This window comes from Trifolium pratense, linkage group LG4, assembly GCF_020283565.1.
Source record: "Trifolium pratense cultivar HEN17-A07 linkage group LG4, ARS_RC_1.1, whole genome shotgun sequence".
Classification (NCBI taxonomy): Eukaryota; Viridiplantae; Streptophyta; class Magnoliopsida; order Fabales; family Fabaceae; genus Trifolium; species Trifolium pratense.
Genome location: NC_060062.1, coordinates 8,084,957 through 8,104,344, shown reverse-complemented (window position 1 = coordinate 8,104,344; position 19,388 = coordinate 8,084,957). Strand labels below are relative to the sequence as shown.

General features: G+C 34.8%; 2 protein-coding genes across 3 annotated transcripts; both read right to left on the bottom strand.

Annotated features, from left to right (window-relative positions):
- Positions 1–1,798: 1,798 nt before the first annotated feature.
- On the bottom strand, positions 1,799–9,225 carry LOC123922054 (receptor like protein 22-like). The gene is made up of 2 exons (XM_045974798.1): positions 7,482–9,225; positions 1,799–2,685 (listed from the first exon to the last, which is right to left on the bottom strand). The coding sequence occupies exons 1-2, from the start codon at positions 9,223–9,225 to the stop codon at positions 1,997–1,999; spliced, it is 2,433 nt and encodes an 810-aa protein (XP_045830754.1). The 3' UTR covers positions 1,799–1,996.
- Positions 9,226–10,561: 1,336 nt separating this feature from the next.
- Positions 10,562–19,153, bottom strand: LOC123919546. 2 transcript variants are annotated; one of them, XM_045971497.1, is made up of 9 exons: positions 18,936–19,153; positions 18,246–18,410; positions 17,459–18,138; positions 16,148–17,231; positions 15,405–15,859; positions 14,090–15,194; positions 13,615–13,896; positions 11,992–12,750; positions 10,562–11,613 (listed from the first exon to the last, which is right to left on the bottom strand). In XM_045971497.1, the coding sequence occupies exons 3-9, from the start codon at positions 18,028–18,030 to the stop codon at positions 10,714–10,716; spliced, it is 5,157 nt and encodes a 1,718-aa protein (XP_045827453.1). In that variant the 5' UTR covers positions 18,031–18,138; positions 18,246–18,410; positions 18,936–19,153; the 3' UTR covers positions 10,562–10,713. The 2 variants fall into 2 exon arrangements, with proteins under 2 accessions (XP_045827453.1, XP_045827452.1); XM_045971496.1 differs by having other exon boundaries at positions 17,459–18,410.
- Between the last annotated feature and the right edge of the window lie 235 nt (positions 19,154–19,388).

Below are 19,388 nucleotides of genomic sequence, written 5' to 3'. Positions count from 1 at the left end.
ATCGTTTAATTATTCATTAGAGTGTGCCAACCACTGAGAAAGTATGTTATTATAAACATAGGTGCATAGACCAAAAGACATTTTGTTTTTCATTCTCAATGGGGTAGTTAGTTATCCATTACGATACAAATCATTAAATACTCCATTAGCTTGACCAGTAAAGCATGAATTCATCATATCATATTTATATTGGTTATGAATTTCTATAATTCTATCCAACTCTTTTTCACTAATAAACATTATTCTCTTTCAATATAGAAAAAACAACATTACGATGAAAGTGAAGCAAACTTCGTCAGACAAGCAGTTCTTGTGAACCGGAACGGGACATGATGACGGTGTGAGTGAATCCATGAAACTATATATTAGAATAGAATGAATCAAGATGGTGTTTTCAATGAATGAAAAACCGTATCCACTAGAATTGCAACCTCATGAAAAACAGTACCCTATACCAAAGAAAACCATCTCTGCAACCTATATCATATGAGGAAGAAACTATAATTAATAGATGGAAATTAAGCTATATACCGGAAAATTTTGCTTAGAACTTTAGGTTTCAAGATGATCGCCCAAAAGCTGCACCGCAATGGTACAATGATAATACAACATCAAAACAAGTATGAATAGAAACAACTGATATCATAAGATACAAAGATTCAAGTACTACGAAAAGGACTTTGTGGTGTACAATACTAATACCGTAGTCATTATAGAACAACAGTACAATAAAAAAGCAACATCAAAAGAAACCTGAGTATAGAATCCTAAATCTAGCTCTTAACGTCGGTGGACTCAGAACTCGACCCACGCGGTATCTGTGGCATGGCATCCTCAAGCACCTCTAATCTGACCTCTACTGTTTTCAACTAGCAGTAAGTGTCTGTTCTAGACGGAAGAAATCAGCCCAGAGCTCTTAGAGGGCATCCAAAATATGAGCTTCTAAGGCCGACGGAATGGCCTCAGGTGATGCTGCTGTCTGCTGCTCAGGCTGACCCTCAGGTGGAGGAATCTGTTGCTCACGATCACCATTAGCTTCCGCAGCAGGAATCACTTCGGCTAGTGCCTAAATAGGCCGAAATTCTCTAAAATCAATAGAGATTAAGCTACCTGAGGGTCCATTTGACCATTATCAAAAGATTTCCTCAGAAACATCCATATATCGTCTCTACTATCATTCTAAAACATCTTGAAGAAAATAGGTTGAAATTCGTCTGGCCCTGGAGCATTATACAACTTCATTCCCATGAGAGCTTGATGAACTTAATTCTTGTTTAGTGACAATGATTGTTAGAATAGATCTCTGATTACCAAAAAGTGGAGTAGAAATGACCATCATAGGATGCCGGATCAAAAGCACGTAACTGAGTCGTCTTTAATTAGTTTACAGTGTGACTACAACCCTTTAATTTTAGGGTTATAGCTCTGAAGAGAATTCTAATTTATGTATACTTCTCTGTTAGTAAAGTAAAGTAATTCTACTAAATAAAATAGCTTCACATGGAGTTGTGGTGATATCTTTTCGTTCGAATTACAAATGGATGAGTTTTGTTTTTAACTATATAAATTGTGCCATATGTTAAAGGTTTTAGACATTAGAGGCAGTGAAATACATGATAACTTACATTTTTTTTATTGAAGAGTATATATATACTTAAGAAACATTCTCAACCAACCAGTGTAGTCATATTAATTTAATGGTTCTTAAATTTGTCCTTCTCTTTTGAAAAATAATAATAGTAAAACGTACAATAGAAAATTAAGGACTTTTCTAATCTATAATCAAGCTCAAACAAAATCATCATAATTAATCTCTTTTTATTTGTAATTAAACACCATCACCACAACACCCAATGCACTTCATATCATCAATTGAAGATACCTTCAAAGTTCCGATACATATCATCATAAATTATAAGTAAACACAAAGAACAACATCAATGAAAATACAAAACAATATTTTACTAATTATCACAATTACTAGCACTATTAATTGTTATCCCCACCTTAAAACTGTGTATGTTTGTCCTCTGTCAGTTGCATATTCAAGATACATCCTTGAAAACATCCAACAAAGAATTTTGTCCACAAATTTCCAGTACCTTACCCTCCATTGCTTCCAAAACATGATAGGACCAATGATGATTCCAAGACCAAAAACAAGTCCCAACTCCACACTTAAAAAATTCCAGTCAATTGAACCGGCTAACCTTCCACATGTTGGTTGTGGATGCACCTCATCCGGCCTTGTACCATTTGGTATTTCGGTCAAAGGAGGACCATATAGCCCATAATTTCCTTCAAAGGAAGAAGCTTGAAATGATTGTAGTTGAGTACCTGTTGGGATCTTCCCAACCAAATGATTGAAGGAAAGGTTCAAATAAGAAAGGAACGACAAGCTTGCAAGTTGCATAGGAATTTCACCAACCAAAGAGTTATTTGAGAGGTCTAAAGACTCCAACTGTTTCAGGTTCCCAATAGTTGATGGGATTTCATTAGAGAAAGCATTGTTTGACAAGTTGAGAACAACGAGTGCTTTCAAATCCATTAGATCTTCTGGGATTTGTCCTTCAAAGTGATTGGATGAGAAATCAATGGCTTTAAAGATTTTTCGAATTTTTACCAACTCCATCTGTTGACCTTTACTCATAACTGTGACACTTTCCTGATAATATGCATCAACAGCTATTGATGACAGTTGGTCATTTGAGTATTTTTAATTATTATTTTATAGTATTTTAGTGATTTTTAGGAGTAATACATGGTCAAAGAGAAGAATAATTGAAGAAATTAACATAACAAGAAGTTTGAAGATAAAAGGCAAAAAGGAGTAAAAACACTTAGAAAAATTCCAAGCATTCACACACGTCAGCAACATGACGTCAGCAACATGGACAAGAACTTTTCACTTGAATGACGTGTCAGCATGGCATAGGATGCAATTGTTTCATTGTTTTTTTTTTTTTTCGGCTTTTCACCACCAGTTGAATCTGGTTCGGGGGTCAGTTCTGGCATCAAGTGGTTCCAGCGCCCTCCCGATCGCAGTTGTGGGGGATCGAACCGCGGTCCTCCCTACCAAGTTCAGCACCAATCACCACTGAACCAACTAACGATTGGTAATTGTTTCATTGTTTTGGTGCACGTGATTTATTCTTTCACAAAGGATATAAATAGGAGCTTCATAGTAACCTAGGGACGAACGAGACTTTTGTGAAAAAAACTGAACCAAGGAACTCACGCCGTCAGGGAGAGAAGAAGCAATTGCCATTGGGTTTTATATCAAGGTGACTTCATCATTGATCTATTATTATATAATTGTTATGTCAATTATTATTATGAGTAACTAATCTCATCAGATTAGGGATTTTGGATGATTCTCTGTAGAACTATTTGAACCATGTAACTACGTGTTCTTATTTATGCAATTAAAACTAATAGTTATTCAGTTAATTTCGTGTTTAATGCTTTTCTTTATTTGGCCAATATCGAATTGATTTCAAGAAATAATTCACTACTGACCCTAGGTTTTATTACTAGAACTAAATTAACTGTTTGTCAATCGTAATCGCTTTAGGAATAAAGGATTAGTTGATATGATTAAGAATTTAACGTTCAATAACGCTTTTGATAATATTAGTTTCGCCTAAGGAATTAGGGTACTTTATTAGATAAAAGGGATCATGAGCCAAGGAATTGGACTTAATCTATTTTGTTAAATTATCGTAACTAGAGTACCAAATAGGAATACAGAGAGGATTCGAAACAATCCCTAATTGTTTCTCTCCATTAAAAAGTCTTCGTCAATTTATTGCAATCTTTAGTTTATTGTCCCATAATCAAATATATGCCAAGCATACCCCCCTTATATTTACGTCCTAAATACGATTCAATAGTTTTGTCGAGATTGAAACAATCCCTGCGGATACGAACTTTATAAAATTTATTACTTAACGATAAGTTAGTACACTTGCTAATTTTGTCATCAAGTTTTTGGCGCCGTTGTCGGGGATTGTTGATTAATTTTGACTAAACAATTTATTGTATATAGGATTTTTTTTCTGTTATTTTTATTTTAGTTTGTATATAAAAAAAAACTTTTACACTTCATGTTTATTTCATTGTGCTTTGCTACTGAAAAGTTTCCTTGAGTTTTGTAGTAATGACAGGAATATGGTATGAGAATGTATTGATTGATAGTGAAGAGATAAGCATTCTTCGATATCAATTATTGAGATCAAGACTCGAGGAAAAATACAGGGAGATAGATATAAAGAAGCTAAAGGAGAGGTGTGTTTATTGTGATCAAAATCATGATTGCGAATATAATAAGAAACCTTGTAGTAAAGATGAAGAGCCACAAGTGGTCATGATTAATTACAATTCACAACTCGAAAGTATTTTGGATGAATTCTGAAGGTCCAATCAAGTTCCCTGTGATAGATTTGAAGTGCAATGTGGTAACCTCATGGAGGAGGCAAATGAGTGTGAGAAGAAGTTGGTTGAGATGGTGATGAAACCTCATGCCATTGTGGTAGAAGAAGAAAATTCGAAAAACAAAAATAATGGCATGAAAGAGAATTCAAGAGTGAAGAATGTTGATCTCTATGCAACATGGGAGTCTCAACCAATGGAGATTAAAAAGAAATGTCACTTGAAAAATGAGCATCATTCTTCTCTAAAGTGGGAGAGTGCATATTCCAAGAGCTTAGTTGTTGGAGCACGGAAGAATTTGACTCTTTATGTCAAGTTCATGCAATTCCTACCAAACAAGAGAAAGAAGAAGGATGATGTGTTCTTTTTGTCATATATGCCACCCTAACGATGGGTGATGAGTCAAGCTAATGACTGTAAAGAAGCGCTTAATGGGAGGCAACCCATCATATACGTTTTTATTTATTTTCTAGTCTTGAATTTTTTTTTTTAAAAAAAAACAAAAAGAAACAAAAAAAGAGTCAGTCATAGTTGTTGTTTGCTGACAATCCCCTATGTTTCATCCTTATGTTACTTTGTTTATTATTGAGTTGAATGTTTTTATGTCGTTTCAGAATTGTCAGTGTGTTAATACTTGAATTTGCATGATGAGAATCTCTTAGACTTGCACATAAAAGAATAACTGACGTGTGACTGCTCATGAAAGTGTGATGGTTAAAGAGACAAAGAGATGAATTGGAAAGATGGTGTTTTGCACGGTGTACCAGTTCAACTTTCAGATACCTCGGCTGGTGAGCATGTTGAGCCAAATAAATTCCATGGTATACTATTTTCTTTCACATCTTATGAGTGTATCCATGCTTTGTATATTTTCTAGAACTTGCGACTATTCTCTACTGTTGATTGGTTTTGCATTTACACACATAGAGGCACAATTGTTTGGTACTCTGAGCCTTTTCAAGCTACCTTGTTCATTATTTATCCGTTGCTAAACCATTTTGAGCCAAAAAAAAATATTTCCCTTTTCTTTCGGTGACATACCAAATTATAAGCCTTTTAGACCTGAAAATTTTTATCTGTTTGCCCTCCTTGGAGTTAGGTAGAAGCTTTAAATTTCCTTGTCATGACATCATTTTAAGTTTGGGGTTGCTTATGGAATTAGCAACATCTTAAGTTTGGGGTAGGGGTACTAGAGAACTTAAGAAAAAAAAAAGAGAATAACAGAGACTCACAAAAATAATGGAGTTTCTTAAAAAAAAAAAATATAAAGAGCCATTAAGCATGAAAAATAGTGGCATCTTCAAAGAAAAAAGAAAAAAATTTGAAAGATAAGTTCTCTAAGTACCTTATTAACAATGAATTGAACCCCGATAATGGTAATGCTTCAATAAGGAATAGTAGTGGATATCTAACTCCAATTTAGCCTACTTTTCCCAAAATTATCCCACCATTTACCCAAGCCAAGTTATAACCCTTAAGACCTCAAAAATGTGTGTGATGTATTTACTTTGATTGACGTTTAGAATTTTTTTTCAAGCTTATGGTAAAATAGCATTTGCATGTTGATGGAGTGAATACTCCGTCAAATTGAGTGAAATGGTGAGTGAGAGATAATGTTGAACTTTGGACATCGTGTGGAACGGTCATTGGACTTAATCTGATTGAAGTCTTAGAAGCCAAAGTGTTGATTGAGCAGAATCACTGAAGTTAAGACCGGTGGTTCTATTGCCGGATGAAGAGAATAAAGTTTATGAGATTTTTATCATTCAAATTAATTTGTTAAATCCCTGACAGTTTTGTTTTGACAGGCATGTCACTTGAGGACAAGTAACAGTTCAAGTTTGGGGTTGTGATGACAGTTGGTCATTTGAGTATTTTTAATTATTATTTTATAGTATTTTAGTGATTTTTAGGAGTAATACATGGTCAAAGAGAAGAATAATTGAAGAAATTAACATAACAAAAAGTTTGAAGATAAAAGGCAAAAAGGAGTAAAAACACTTAGAAAAATTCCAAGCATTCACATACGTTCAGTTCTGGATTTTTCGCGTCGCGGTGAAATTACGATAGTGGCGCGATTTGGGTTTCTACTTGCACATGACATCAGCATGACGTCAGTAACATGGACAAGAACTTTTCACTTGAATGACGTGTCAGCATGGCATAGGATGCAATTGTTTCATTGTTTTGGTGCACGTGATTTATTCTTTCACAAAGGATATAAATAGGAGCTTCATAGTAACCTAGGGACGAACGAGACTTTTGGGAAAAAAACTGAACCAAGGAACTCACGCCGTCAGGGAGAGAAGAAGCAATTGCCATTGGGTTTTATATCAAGGTGACTTCATCATTGATCTATTATTATATAATTGTTATGTCAATTATTATTATGAGTAACTAATCTCATCAGATTAAGGATTTTAGATGATTCTCTGTAGAACTATTTGAACCATGTAACTACGTGTTCTTATTTATGCAATTAAAACTAATAGTTATTCAGTTAATTTCGTGTTTAATGCTTTTCTTTATTTGGCCAATATCGAATTGATTTCAAGAAATAATTCACTACTGACGCTAGGTTTTATTACTAGAACTAAATTAACTGTTTGTCAATCGTAATCGCTTTAGGAATAAAGGATTAGTTGATATGATTAAGAATTTAACGTTCAATAACGCTTTTGATAATATTAGTTTCGCCTAAGGAATTATGGTACTTTATTAGATAAAAGGGATCATGAGCCAATGAATTGGACTTAATCTATTTTGTTAAATTATCGTAACTATTAGAGTTTGGTTGTTGAGAATTAGAACCTAGAGTACCAAATAGGAATACAGAGAGGATTCGAAACAATCCCTAATTGTTTCTCTCCATTAAAAAGTCTTCGTCAATTTATTGCAATCTTTAGTTTATTGTCCCATAATCAAATATATGCCAAGCATACCCCCCTTATATTTACGTCCTAAATACGATTCAATAGTTTTGTCGAGATTGAAACAATCCCTGCGGATACGAACTTTATAAAATTTATTACTTAACGATAAGTTAGTACACTTGCTAATTTTGTCATCAGCTATCCTAAAGCGGATAATGTCTGGTTCAACATTATCATCGTCATCCTTCATTTTTTTCGAGGTCCTGAAATATTTTTCTGGTAGTTTACCACTAAAATTATTGAAAGCAATATCCACAATTTGAATCATTTTCCATGGATTTTTTGCTTTTGAACACCGCAAGGTACCATGAAATTTGTTGTTCCGTAGTACAAGGACACTAAGTGTTGGTATGTTCTGCAGAAAGCATGGAAAACGACCATCAATCTGATTTGTTCCGATGTCTAGTACCTCTAATTCAGAGCAGTGGGCAAGAGAATTGGGAACTGGCCCATGTAATAAATTTTCATTAAGTTTCAAAGTTTTTAAAACACATAAAGTTGAAAACTTATCTGGTATTTGGCCTTGCAGACTATTCCTCCTCAAATTTAATACCATAAGGGTCTCAGTCATTGTCATTAAACATGAGGGAATTGATCCAGAAAAGTTGTTGAAGGAAAGATCAAGCACATTAAGATTTATTGGATCTACGAATAATGAATCAGGGATACTTCCATGCAAATTATTGTGTGAAAGAGAGAGAAAAATTGTGAATGTTAGGTAAATACCAATATCTTGCGGGATAACAGAGCTAAATTTATTCATTGAGTAATCCAAATAGTCAGCAGAGTCAGCGAAAACAGGTATTGGTCCTTGTAGTAGGTTGTTATGAATATCAACCATGGACACGTGGATGGAAGTTAGATTTGTTAGAGGTCCTTCCAATTCTGTGAGCAAATTGTGTGAAATGTTAAGTTTATAAAGACTTTGTACTTTCCAAATCCAATTGGGCAGTACTCCTGGAATTTGGTTATTTGAAAGGTCTATAGAGGACAATGTTGACAGGTTTATCAAGAAACTAGGGAAATTTTTCAAGTTACAGGATGCCAATTTTAGGGTGTTTAGTTTTGGAATGGAAGAAGGTTCAACATTTATTGGATTCCCTTTAAGAAATAACTTATCTAGGTGAAGTGACCCATTGAACTTGTTAAAGGAAAGATCGAGGAAAGTGAGCGATCTTAGTTGGAAGATAGATATTGGTAAAGGCCCTAATAGATAATTGTTACTTAAATCAAGGGTGTTTAATACAAAGGAAGAGACATTGAAGAATTCATCTAGTTTACTAAACTGGTTGTTTTCAAGGTAAATCTCCTCTAATGATGGAAGTGTAAAAAGGGATGAAGGAATTGCACCACTCAAATCATTCTCGGACAGGTCTATGTTGGTAAGGTGTGTGAGGTTTGAGATTGAATTGGAAAGTGTTCCATAAAAATGACAGTGTGAAAGATCTAAATATGTTAACTTCTCCAGCTTGGTGAATCCTGATGGAAAGGAAGAATTGAAATTGTTATACGACAAGTCCAGTATCTGGAGATGTTGGAGACTAAAAAGACTACTTGAATTGTTAAATCCACCAGAGATGAGTCCTGCATCAAAAAGGTTTAGTATAATAACATGCCCCTCGTAGTCGCATCGAACACCACTCCAATCACAACAATTAGTGCTATTATTCCAATCCAATAGTCTTGAATTTACAGGTTCAAATGTGAGATTGTTCTTGAATTGGAGCAACAAAGATTGTTGATCCTCAAGACAAACACAATTTTGTTGATCCACAGGACAAAGACTATCGGGAGAGGCATGAGTGATATATATGAAGTAGTAGTAGTAGCATAGAAGGAATGAAACTAGTGTTATTTTCATTGCTCTTTCTAATGAAATTACATTATGTGAAACTAATGTATTATATATAGTTTCAAACACACACACACACTTTGCCCCGTGTGGTTAAGGGTAAGAGAAGTTTCGTTGAACAATAGTGGAAAAGGATGAATATCTTGATTAATAAGTGTGCAATTAAGACAACAAAATTAAATGGAAGTTCTTAATTCTTTATAAATTACATGTACACAAGTCCTAGCTTAGTCGATAAAAATGCCGAAATTGTTAAATTGAACGTTATGACCGTGGTTCAAACTCCACCCCCTCGCTTGAGTGAGTTTATAATAACTTTGTCATTCTGTCTATTTACCAACAAAAAAAATGACACATATATAACAAAAGTTTTTATTCTCAACAAAACTAATTTTTGTTTAACAACTTTTGAAGCACATGCTAATTCTTTTGTTTGAGTTGTTTAGTTTGATTGTCACTATTATTTATTCTATATTTCTTGTTTTTGAATTCACAACATTTACTTTGATATTCAAGATACAATAGAAGTTTCGTTGAACAAGACCCGTATAGTTTTTCTTTGGAAAATTCAGGTCACTTAAAGCAATGACCCTACAATGTGTTATGGAAAACATTTTTGCAGTTATATTTATTAATGATGATTTCCAAGTCTTCCATTAGCGTGTGCCAAACATTGAGAAAAATATGTTATTATAATCATAGGTGCATCTGTCAAAATAAAATAAAAATCATAGGTGCATAGATCAAAAGACATTGTGTGTTTTCATTTTCATTGGGATAGTTAGTTATCCATTATGATTATGATATAAATAAAGTTTTTACAAATCATCAAATGTTCCTTTAGCTCGATTCATAAAGCATGAATTCATCACATCATAATTTATATTGGTTATGAATTTCTATCCAACTCTTTTCCACTAATAAACATTATTCTCTTTCAACATTATTTTCTTGCTGCATTTCATTAGCCAAATGATGAGAATTAAAACAAAAATAAGTCTACAAATACATGATTAATTTAGAGCAAGGTTAACCCACTTAGGGATGGTCTAGTGGTGTTGGCTTGAGTCCTTGGAGTATGCTCCTCTCAAGGTCTCATGTTTGATTCCCCCTGTTGTCAATTTCGGTGGGCTAAGTCCATACAAAGCAAAAAAATATGGCTTTAAATGGACCCCCACAAGTGGACGGTGGGATTGGTCCCTCTGGATTAGTCGGTCCTAAGACCAGATACCAAGTTTTCAAAAACAACAAAAAATTTAGAGCAAGGTTTTTCATTGGTTTCTTCAGAAAAATTCTATGGCCAAAAAAAGATTATGCATGTAAAACGTTTGCAAACAAAATATGATGAATAGAAACAACTGATATCATAAGATCAAAATATTCAAGTACAACTAAAAGGACTTGTGGTGTACCTTATACCGTAGTCATTATAGAACAACAGTACAAAAAACAAAGCAACATCAAAAGAAACCAGAGGAGACAATCCTAAATCTAGCTCTAAACGTCGGTGGACTCAGAATTCGACCAACGCGGTATCTGGGCCATGACATCCTCAAGCACCTCTAACCTGACCTCTACTGCATCAAACCTAGCAGTAACAGTCTGCTCTAGTTGGAAGAAATCAGCCCTCAGCTCTCTGAGGGCATCCAAAATCTGAGCTCCTAAGGCCGATCCAATGGCCTCAGGTGCAGCTGTTGCCTGCTGCTCTGGCTGACACTTGGGTAAAGGAACTTGTTGCTCCTGATCACCATATGCTTCAGCTGCAGGAATCTCCTCAACTGCTGCCTCTGCAGGCTGGTCAGGGTCATGTGGTACTAGTTGTACTGGTCCCACGACATCAGCATATAACCCACCAGCATACATGGTGATCTGCATGTGGTTCACCGTTTCCTCTCTATAGTGATTGGTGACTTCATTATCACCACCAGAACCACTAAAATTATAACCGTCATTGCCAGAAACAATAACATCCTCCTCATCTACTAGATGACAGTGTTCCATTTCTTTGTTGAGTGGTTCATCATATAAGAGAGATATTGTAGTCTTGTCAACGATGAAACCCTCCCCAAAAACAACCATAACCTCCACTTTGTTACCAGGTTCTAGATTTGAGGTTATGCTCTGCCAATCCTCATCATCAAAGGAGGTTAGTGTATCTCTTTTATATGCATGAATGGTTGTCTTTGTGTAATTTCTGATTAATACACCTTGGCATCCTTCTGATGTTATGTTATCCGAGGAAGAGTAATAGACAACAGACAACATCATGCTCTTCAGGTTACTCCCCTTCATTGTTGGGACATCAAATATTATAGAACAACCATTGCAGCTGAAGGTTAACCAATCAGATTTATCGTCACAGAGGAGTAAAAATGAATCGCAAGTCCCATCTGCAGTCTGTACCATGAACAAATGTTTTAATGCCTTGAATTAAAATATTAGACGATCCAAGGAAAAAATTTCACCATCTCTATGTAATTTATTTTTTCATCCCTATTTATGATATATGAAATGATATATCCTATAAATATGATCATCAAAAAAGGTACTTATAACTTAATTCTTGACTTGAATTATGCGTGACTTAATTATGGAGTTGTTCACAATTCACACTCATTTCCCAAACTACTAATGTAAAATGAGTTTCAAACTTTTAAGATTTAAATTTGAGTCTAATTCAAACTAAGAAAGAATAATCTGTTAAAAAATATATAATTTCGGCAAACAAAATTCGTTTACTTTAAAAAACTAGATACACGGAAGCAATATTCAAACCTGTAAAACACTATCTTCGGCAGTATTGGAGACTTGACATTTTGTTCCCATTTGAATTAAGAGATATTTCAGGTAATTCTTTGACCCTGGAGAAGTTTGCACATCAGAGATCTGCGATGTAGTTGAACTTGCACTTGCTTCCAAGTTCTGACAGTTTGTGGCTTTTAATACATCCAAAATTATTGCTACAACTTGAGTTAGTTGTAGATCTGAGACACACTCCACATAAAGACATCTATGCTTTATAAGTTCCAATAAAACAATGGATGGCATGGACGCAGATCTTTGAACTAGGGATATCACATTATTTGTTGGTGACATCCTAGACCGAATGACATAAGGAAATACATCACGCGGTAATCCTTCACAGCCAGAAAGAGAAATATACACAATGCTTTTTAATCTTACTATTGAAATAGGCACTTTTTTTATTGCAGTCTTATTCGCAATCAAGGTTGTCAATGATTCCATCTGTTCCAAGTCTTCCTCCAATTTATCAATCATGGAACACCCTGAAAGAATCAAAGTTTCTAGAGATTTTAATTGATAAATTGTTCTCGGAAGTTTTCGAAGACCTGTGCAGTCTGTCAAATTTATCAGAAGAAGTTTATGGAGAGATCCAATGCTATGGGAGACTGTTGACAACCTTGGACAGTCTTTGAGTACTAGCTTTTCAAGATTAGGCATATATGAGAAGTCAGGAGTTTCAGTTAAATCCATAGAATGACTAAGATTAAGAATTTTCAGATTCTCTAGCATCTGCACGAAAATAGAATCACAACAGAATAGTAAGAGCAGCTTAGGAAAAAAAAATTGGAATTTGGAAGAATAACTATTTACCATTAAACCTTGACACTGGGACTAATTATTTTGTTGATCTGATCTCTAAATTCTGGTTAATGGTTACATCCGTATATACAAATTAATTCCACAATTTATCTATTTTTTATCCGTTGTGAAGGTAATAGCCATGATACATTTTACATGTCTTGCATACTATTTGTATATGCAATTATCATATCATGCATACTATTTTTAGGCGAATTAAGAGCATAATGACATCAAAGGGAATAGAAGACGTGCCAAGGATGACACACCTTGTAAGTCCTAATCCCTTGCCAAGTGCTCAGTCATGCATACTATTTATTACTAAACACAAACGTCACACAAAGAGTAGCGCAGCGAGTGAGAATTGGGAGGTGGGATTGGTCCCCTCAGATTAGTCGGTCCTTGGGCTGGATACCGAGTTTTCAATAAAAAATATATTTAACTAAAAACCTAACTAGGGGGAAAAATTGGAACATCAATACACAGAATGCACAAATTTAATAAACTTCCTAACATTCTTAATGTGTGAAATTGTCAAAAGATACTTATAATAAGTGATGGAGGTAGTAAAACTTTAGGGCATCCTAATTCAACAATTTGACAAGTTCGGAAAGCATGCCTAACTTTTTCTTCCCAAAAGTGAACTATAAACAAAATTAAAGAGCTCAAAGAGACAATAAATTTAAATTTATTGCCTGTTCTTCTTTTATGGTCCGGTGAAAATTTATTGCTGCTGGGAAATATGATTAGTGAAAAAGATAAAAACATAAGCAAAATTTTAAACAGAATTAATACCTGGCTTTTCTTCCATAGTTGTTTGAGATTACTATATTTTAACCTGAGGACAACTAGACTTCGTTGCTGAAATTCTGCAGGAGCATAAGATGATGGAAATTTTAATCCATGCAAGTACAGCCATCTAAGATCTCCCGAAAGATATTTAAAATCTCCATTAAGCTGCACCCTAGAAAGTTGAAGCAATCTGAGTTTATTCATCTTCTTGAATGCTTTGGTATTCAGACAAACTGTGTTTTGTATTGGAAACTCCAAAGTCAGTCCCTTGACAGCTCCAGTTCCCTGAAAACAAAAAGCTTAAAAATTTGATAGCTAAAAAATTTGTAATGCAGTATATAATTTTGACATTTGAAACTATTTTACATATTTCATGATGTGATAATTGAGAATCCAAATGAATGTTAATAATTGATTCATCTATGTTTATTTATCTACCTACACTGTTGTATTTTTTCTATAAATAGTAAGTAATTACCTTATCCTTTGATAATATATCAAACACTTCCTCATGGCGCCACAACCTACTGCGGTTTTCAGGATCAAATGGTGATTCCTCAAAAATTATTTGTCTTCCCATGTCTCTTAACAAATCATGCATTCTAAGCTTGTTCCTACTGTCAACAGTTAAAAGACTTCGCTCTTCAAGGACTTTCATTCCAGAATCAGCAAAAAATCCACAACCGTTTAATATTTGAATTACATCATATCGATCTACCCCGATAAAGAAACAGGCTATATCAAGAAATATTTGTTTCTCTGTAACATCTTTTAAACCATCGAAGCTCACTTTTAGCTTCTTATGTACTTCATCATGGGGAATACATCTGAGTTTCTCCAAAACTTTCTGCCACTCTGTTATTTCACATTTAGACAAATAGCACCCAAGGACTTGAAGTGCTAGTGGCAATCTCCCGGAATAAGCAATCACATCTGCTGAATGTGCAGCAAAAGCTTTTGTCGGACTTGGTTGCTTGAATGCATGCCAACTGAAAAGCTCAAGAGATTCACTTTCGTCCATTCCTTCTACTGTATACACTTCATCAACTCCACATAATTCAAGAAGATTCTTGTCTCTTGTTGTGATGATTATTCTACTCCCCGGACCAAACCATTTGCGGCTTCCAAACAAAGCCATTAGCTGATCCAATGCATTCACATCATCAAGCACAAGAAGTACCCTACTTTGGGAAAGTCTTTCCTTCAATATATTTTTCCCTGATTCAATGTCACGTATCTTGAATGTTGCTGTTTTGTAAACATCACAAAGTACTTGTTGCTGTAGTGAAACTTGATTAGTATGCGACTCCCAAAATTCCCTTATATTCAGCAGGAAGCTCCTTCCCTCAAACTCGCTCCCAATTTCATTGTAAATGGCTTTGGAAATGGTTGTTTTACCCGTACCCCCCATTCCCCAAATCCCTAGAAGTAAAACATCTTCTGATTTTTGAATGTTTAATAGCTTAGTTGCAGCTTGCACACGAGATTTCACTCCTACCGGATGTTCAGCAACAAATAACTCTTTCCTATCTAGCAACCGGGTGACATGGTCAACAATACCCTTGATATCTTCGTATTCATTCCTATAAAATATGAATCAATGATAAGGTGCACAAGCAATTGTATGTATACGCATTCTCCAATATATGCTTATATGCCAGAATATGTGTATAATTTGATTAGAGATAAGGCTTGTGTAGTGTTTATATAATTTGATTCTTATACTACCAAGGCTTAAGAACTTTAAAGCATCACAAATAATATTCTAAGCGAAAATGAAAAAATATAATAACCTGGAACCTGCGAGTACAAACCCTGCTATGGCACCAATATGAGAGAGTTCCCTTTTCCAATTACTCTTGGTGAATTCATCCACTGAATTTTTTAATAAAAAATCTTCAAAAGCTAATCCAAACTGACCATTCTGATGACGTACTTCTTTGGGATTGACCTCATAGAACACTGGCACAACCACCAAACCCCTGGTCATGCTGAATTCCATGATCTTCTCCAACTCTAGCAGACACCATTTTGAATTAGCATAATTTGTAGTCAAAACAACGATAGAAATTCTACACCGTCCAATTGCTTGCAACAGTGTGGTTGAGATCTGATCTCCTTGTTGTATCTCATCATTGTCTCTGAAAACATAAATGCCCGCATTTTGAAGAGAGGAATACAAATGTGAAATGAATTTCACACGACTGTCTTCCCCTCTAAAACTCAAGAAGACATCGTACATCTTTGGCTGAAACATCAAAAGGAAGTATATATGAAACTTACATATATGGTAGCTAAATTTTTTTATGCCACTCTTACATCACAAACTATGAGATTACACACAATTTATTATTTTTTTAAGTAATTTTTAATTCTTGTTAATGTTACCTTTGCTTCCTTTGTTGTCATATATTTTGGAACCAAAAACCCATACATCAAGCCAAGCTATATATATATATATATATATATAGAGAGAGAGAGAGAGAGAGAGAGAGGGGGGGAGAGAGAGAGAGAGAGAGAGAGTATTACCACTCACCTGATGTTTAGTCATATAACCTGATTCCTTTCTAATGATATGTCCTGCCATGGCTTGTAGAATAACATGCATTGCAAGCTTGTTATTCTTATCGGTTGTTATAAGGCTCTTGTCTTCCAGGAGACTTATTTGATAAGCCGCACTTTGTGTTGACCTATTTAACGTTTGGAGTACATCATTTTTATTCTTCCCGATAAAGAAACATGATATATCAAGGAAGATGTGTTTTTCTATATTACTCAAATCTCTAAAACTCTTTTCTAGAGTCTCCTGTAGATGTGGAGCTGGAATGGAAAATCTTTCGAGACTCCTTAACGCATCTTTCCATTCAAGTGCTTCCTTTGTAGACAAAAAGTACCCAAGTTCTTGAAGAGCAAGAGGCCATCCCCCACAATAAGAAACTACCTGTCTGGAAAGTTCAGCAAAACGTTCTAGAGAAGTTTTATGGCAGCTTAAAGAAGTATTAAAAACCTCAAGTGATTCACTTTCGTCCAATTCTTTCACTCTATATATATGGTCAACTCCATGCTCCTTCAGTAGATGTCTATCTCTTGTAGTGATGATTATTTTGCTACCAGCACCAAACCATTCCCGACTACCACACAAAGCCTTTAGCTGCTCCAATTTATCAACACCGTCAAGTACAAGAAGTACCCTTTTATGTTGAAGACTTTCTTTTAAAATCATTTTTTCTGATTCAATTTTAAGTTTCTTTTTTTTACTTCTATCTATATTTCTATTTTTAGTTTTATTTCTTTTTATGATGTCATGAAAAAGGCTCTGATGTAAAGAAACTTGACCATCATTTTTTTTCCAAAAATACCCGACGTAATGGAGGATGCACATGCCCTCAAAATAGGGACCAATTTGATGATAAATGGCTTCGGCAATGGCTGATTTACCAATCCCTTCCATCCCCCATATCCCTAGTAGGAGAGGACTTTTTGATTGTTTCAATAACTGAATCACATCTTGCACAGCAGAGTTCAGACTCACTGTATAAGGATGGTAGTATCTGGTTGACGGCCTGATTATGGCATAACTAACGCATTCAACTATACCATCAATATGTTCACTTTGGGTCCTGTGTAATATATGAATAGGAGGTGATTATTTGATAACAATTCTCCAACATGTGCATAGGTCAAAAAGAAAGGAGGAATAAGGTGAGAGCAATCTGAAGTACTTTAAAAAGAATTTAAATTAGCTAAACTTGTGATAATCAAATGATTCAAAACACATAGTATTAAAAAGGCCATAAGATAGAATAACCTAATTTCAAATCAATCAAGTTTTCAACTTTAAAATTACCGGTATTCTTGTGTTGGTTCTATTGATCCTGAAAATTTGGAAGCTTTATCTGTAGTAGTACTGATAGCCGCTACCCAACTCATTAACTTGTCTTCCTCTTTAGAGGTTTCCTTTATAGTGGTCATTCTATCCACAAAATCATGAAAAGCCTCACCAAACATACCACTCTTCAAACGTCCGTAGGAGGGATAGACACCATCATAGAAAAAAGGGAGAACATTAAGACCATCTGTGGTTCTGCAACACTCGGTTATTTTCTCCAATTCTATAAGACACCGCCTTGAATTAGCATAATTTCTTGAAAATATGATCATAGCAGTTCTAAACTCTTCAATTACAGTCAGCTCTGAGGGTGTTATTGCCCGATCTTCATCTCCAATCTTGTCAAAGCCCAAGAAAATAGCCTGTCTAGCCTTTGATCTAAAAGCCACATGGAGACAAGAAACAAAAGAATCTGTATCTTTGGCACAGAAACTCAAGTACACATGGTAGCGCTCCCTCTTTGGTTTTGTAGTAGTAGACGTGGATTCAAATTCGTGGTGGTTTTTTGAGGAGGAAGTGAAGGAAGACATGGATGGAAATTTATTCAAAGTGATGATTGAATCTGGAATTCAATTGAAAATGATGAGGCATAACCCTCATTGATTAGCAAGTCTTTCTTATATCTCAATCAAAGCCGTCTGGTCATCAACACTATCACTAGTCAAAGGTCTACTTAGTATATACATTATATTATCTATCTATATTACCATAATAATAACATCAAATGTGGTTGGTGACATGTTACCGATTTTCATGTACAAGTTGGGCTTCATGAACCAACTTGGAGTCCCACATCAGAAGTCATGAACCTGGTGTGTGGGCTTTATATAGGATTGGACAATCTTCCCCTTTGAGCCATGGTTTTGAGGTGGAGTTAGATTCAATCTGTATCATGACACACACCCTTCACCTGTTTTGCAATGAGAGAGGGCTTTATTATATTAGTAATAGTGGGAACAGAATACCCAATTCCATTGTAAATTCACGACTTCTGTCAAAGATGGTGACCGGCTTATATTAAAATGTTAGCCAAACCGGCCTTCAAAACTCAGTTTTCTGATAGGAAAAATTCAATGGTCCTCTATAGAAAGGTTAAGCTCAATTTTTTTTGTAATGACATGGTTAAACTAATATAAACAAATAATTAACATCTAGTGGGAATAGAATACCCAATTCCATTATGAATTCACAACTTGTGTCATATATGGTGACATGCTTATATTAAAATTCAGTTGTTAGATAGGACAAATTCTATAGTCCTCATTCAAACTCTTTTAAAATGTCATATGTTGGACTTGTAGTTAAGCTCAATTTTTTTGGTAATGACATGGTTAAGCTAACATAAACAACTAATTAACATCATATTCATAGCCAAATATTATTATTACTCAAATCAAAATGGAATCAATTTTTTAATAGGAAAATAAAAACTTACCCACCACCATGTAACGTGATCATCTTATTCATCCATTGAAAACAACCTATCCATTTACCCCCAAAAGCCTCCAGTTTGAATGAAAACCTGCAAAATTCACAAAACACAAACCATAATAAGAGGAATGGAGAAGAAAGAAAAATAGATAGAAAGATTAAAGAGAGCAAAAGATATGGTGGGATGGGCTCATCCTCAACCACCGTCGGTCGGCTCCCACTGCAGGTGCTTGTGGTAGTCTTAACATATAAATATTTTTAAATTGATAAATGCCATGTGGCATTTAAATTTTTTATAAATACATTTTTTAAAAAGCACACTTCTTTTAAAAACTGCTACATGATTAATTAAATGACGTGACATCTCCATGTGTTCATCAAAGTGGAAATTTACATTTTAAAAGAAAAAAAAACAGAAAGAGAGGAGGAAATCATATGACCACTCCACCCAATCTTT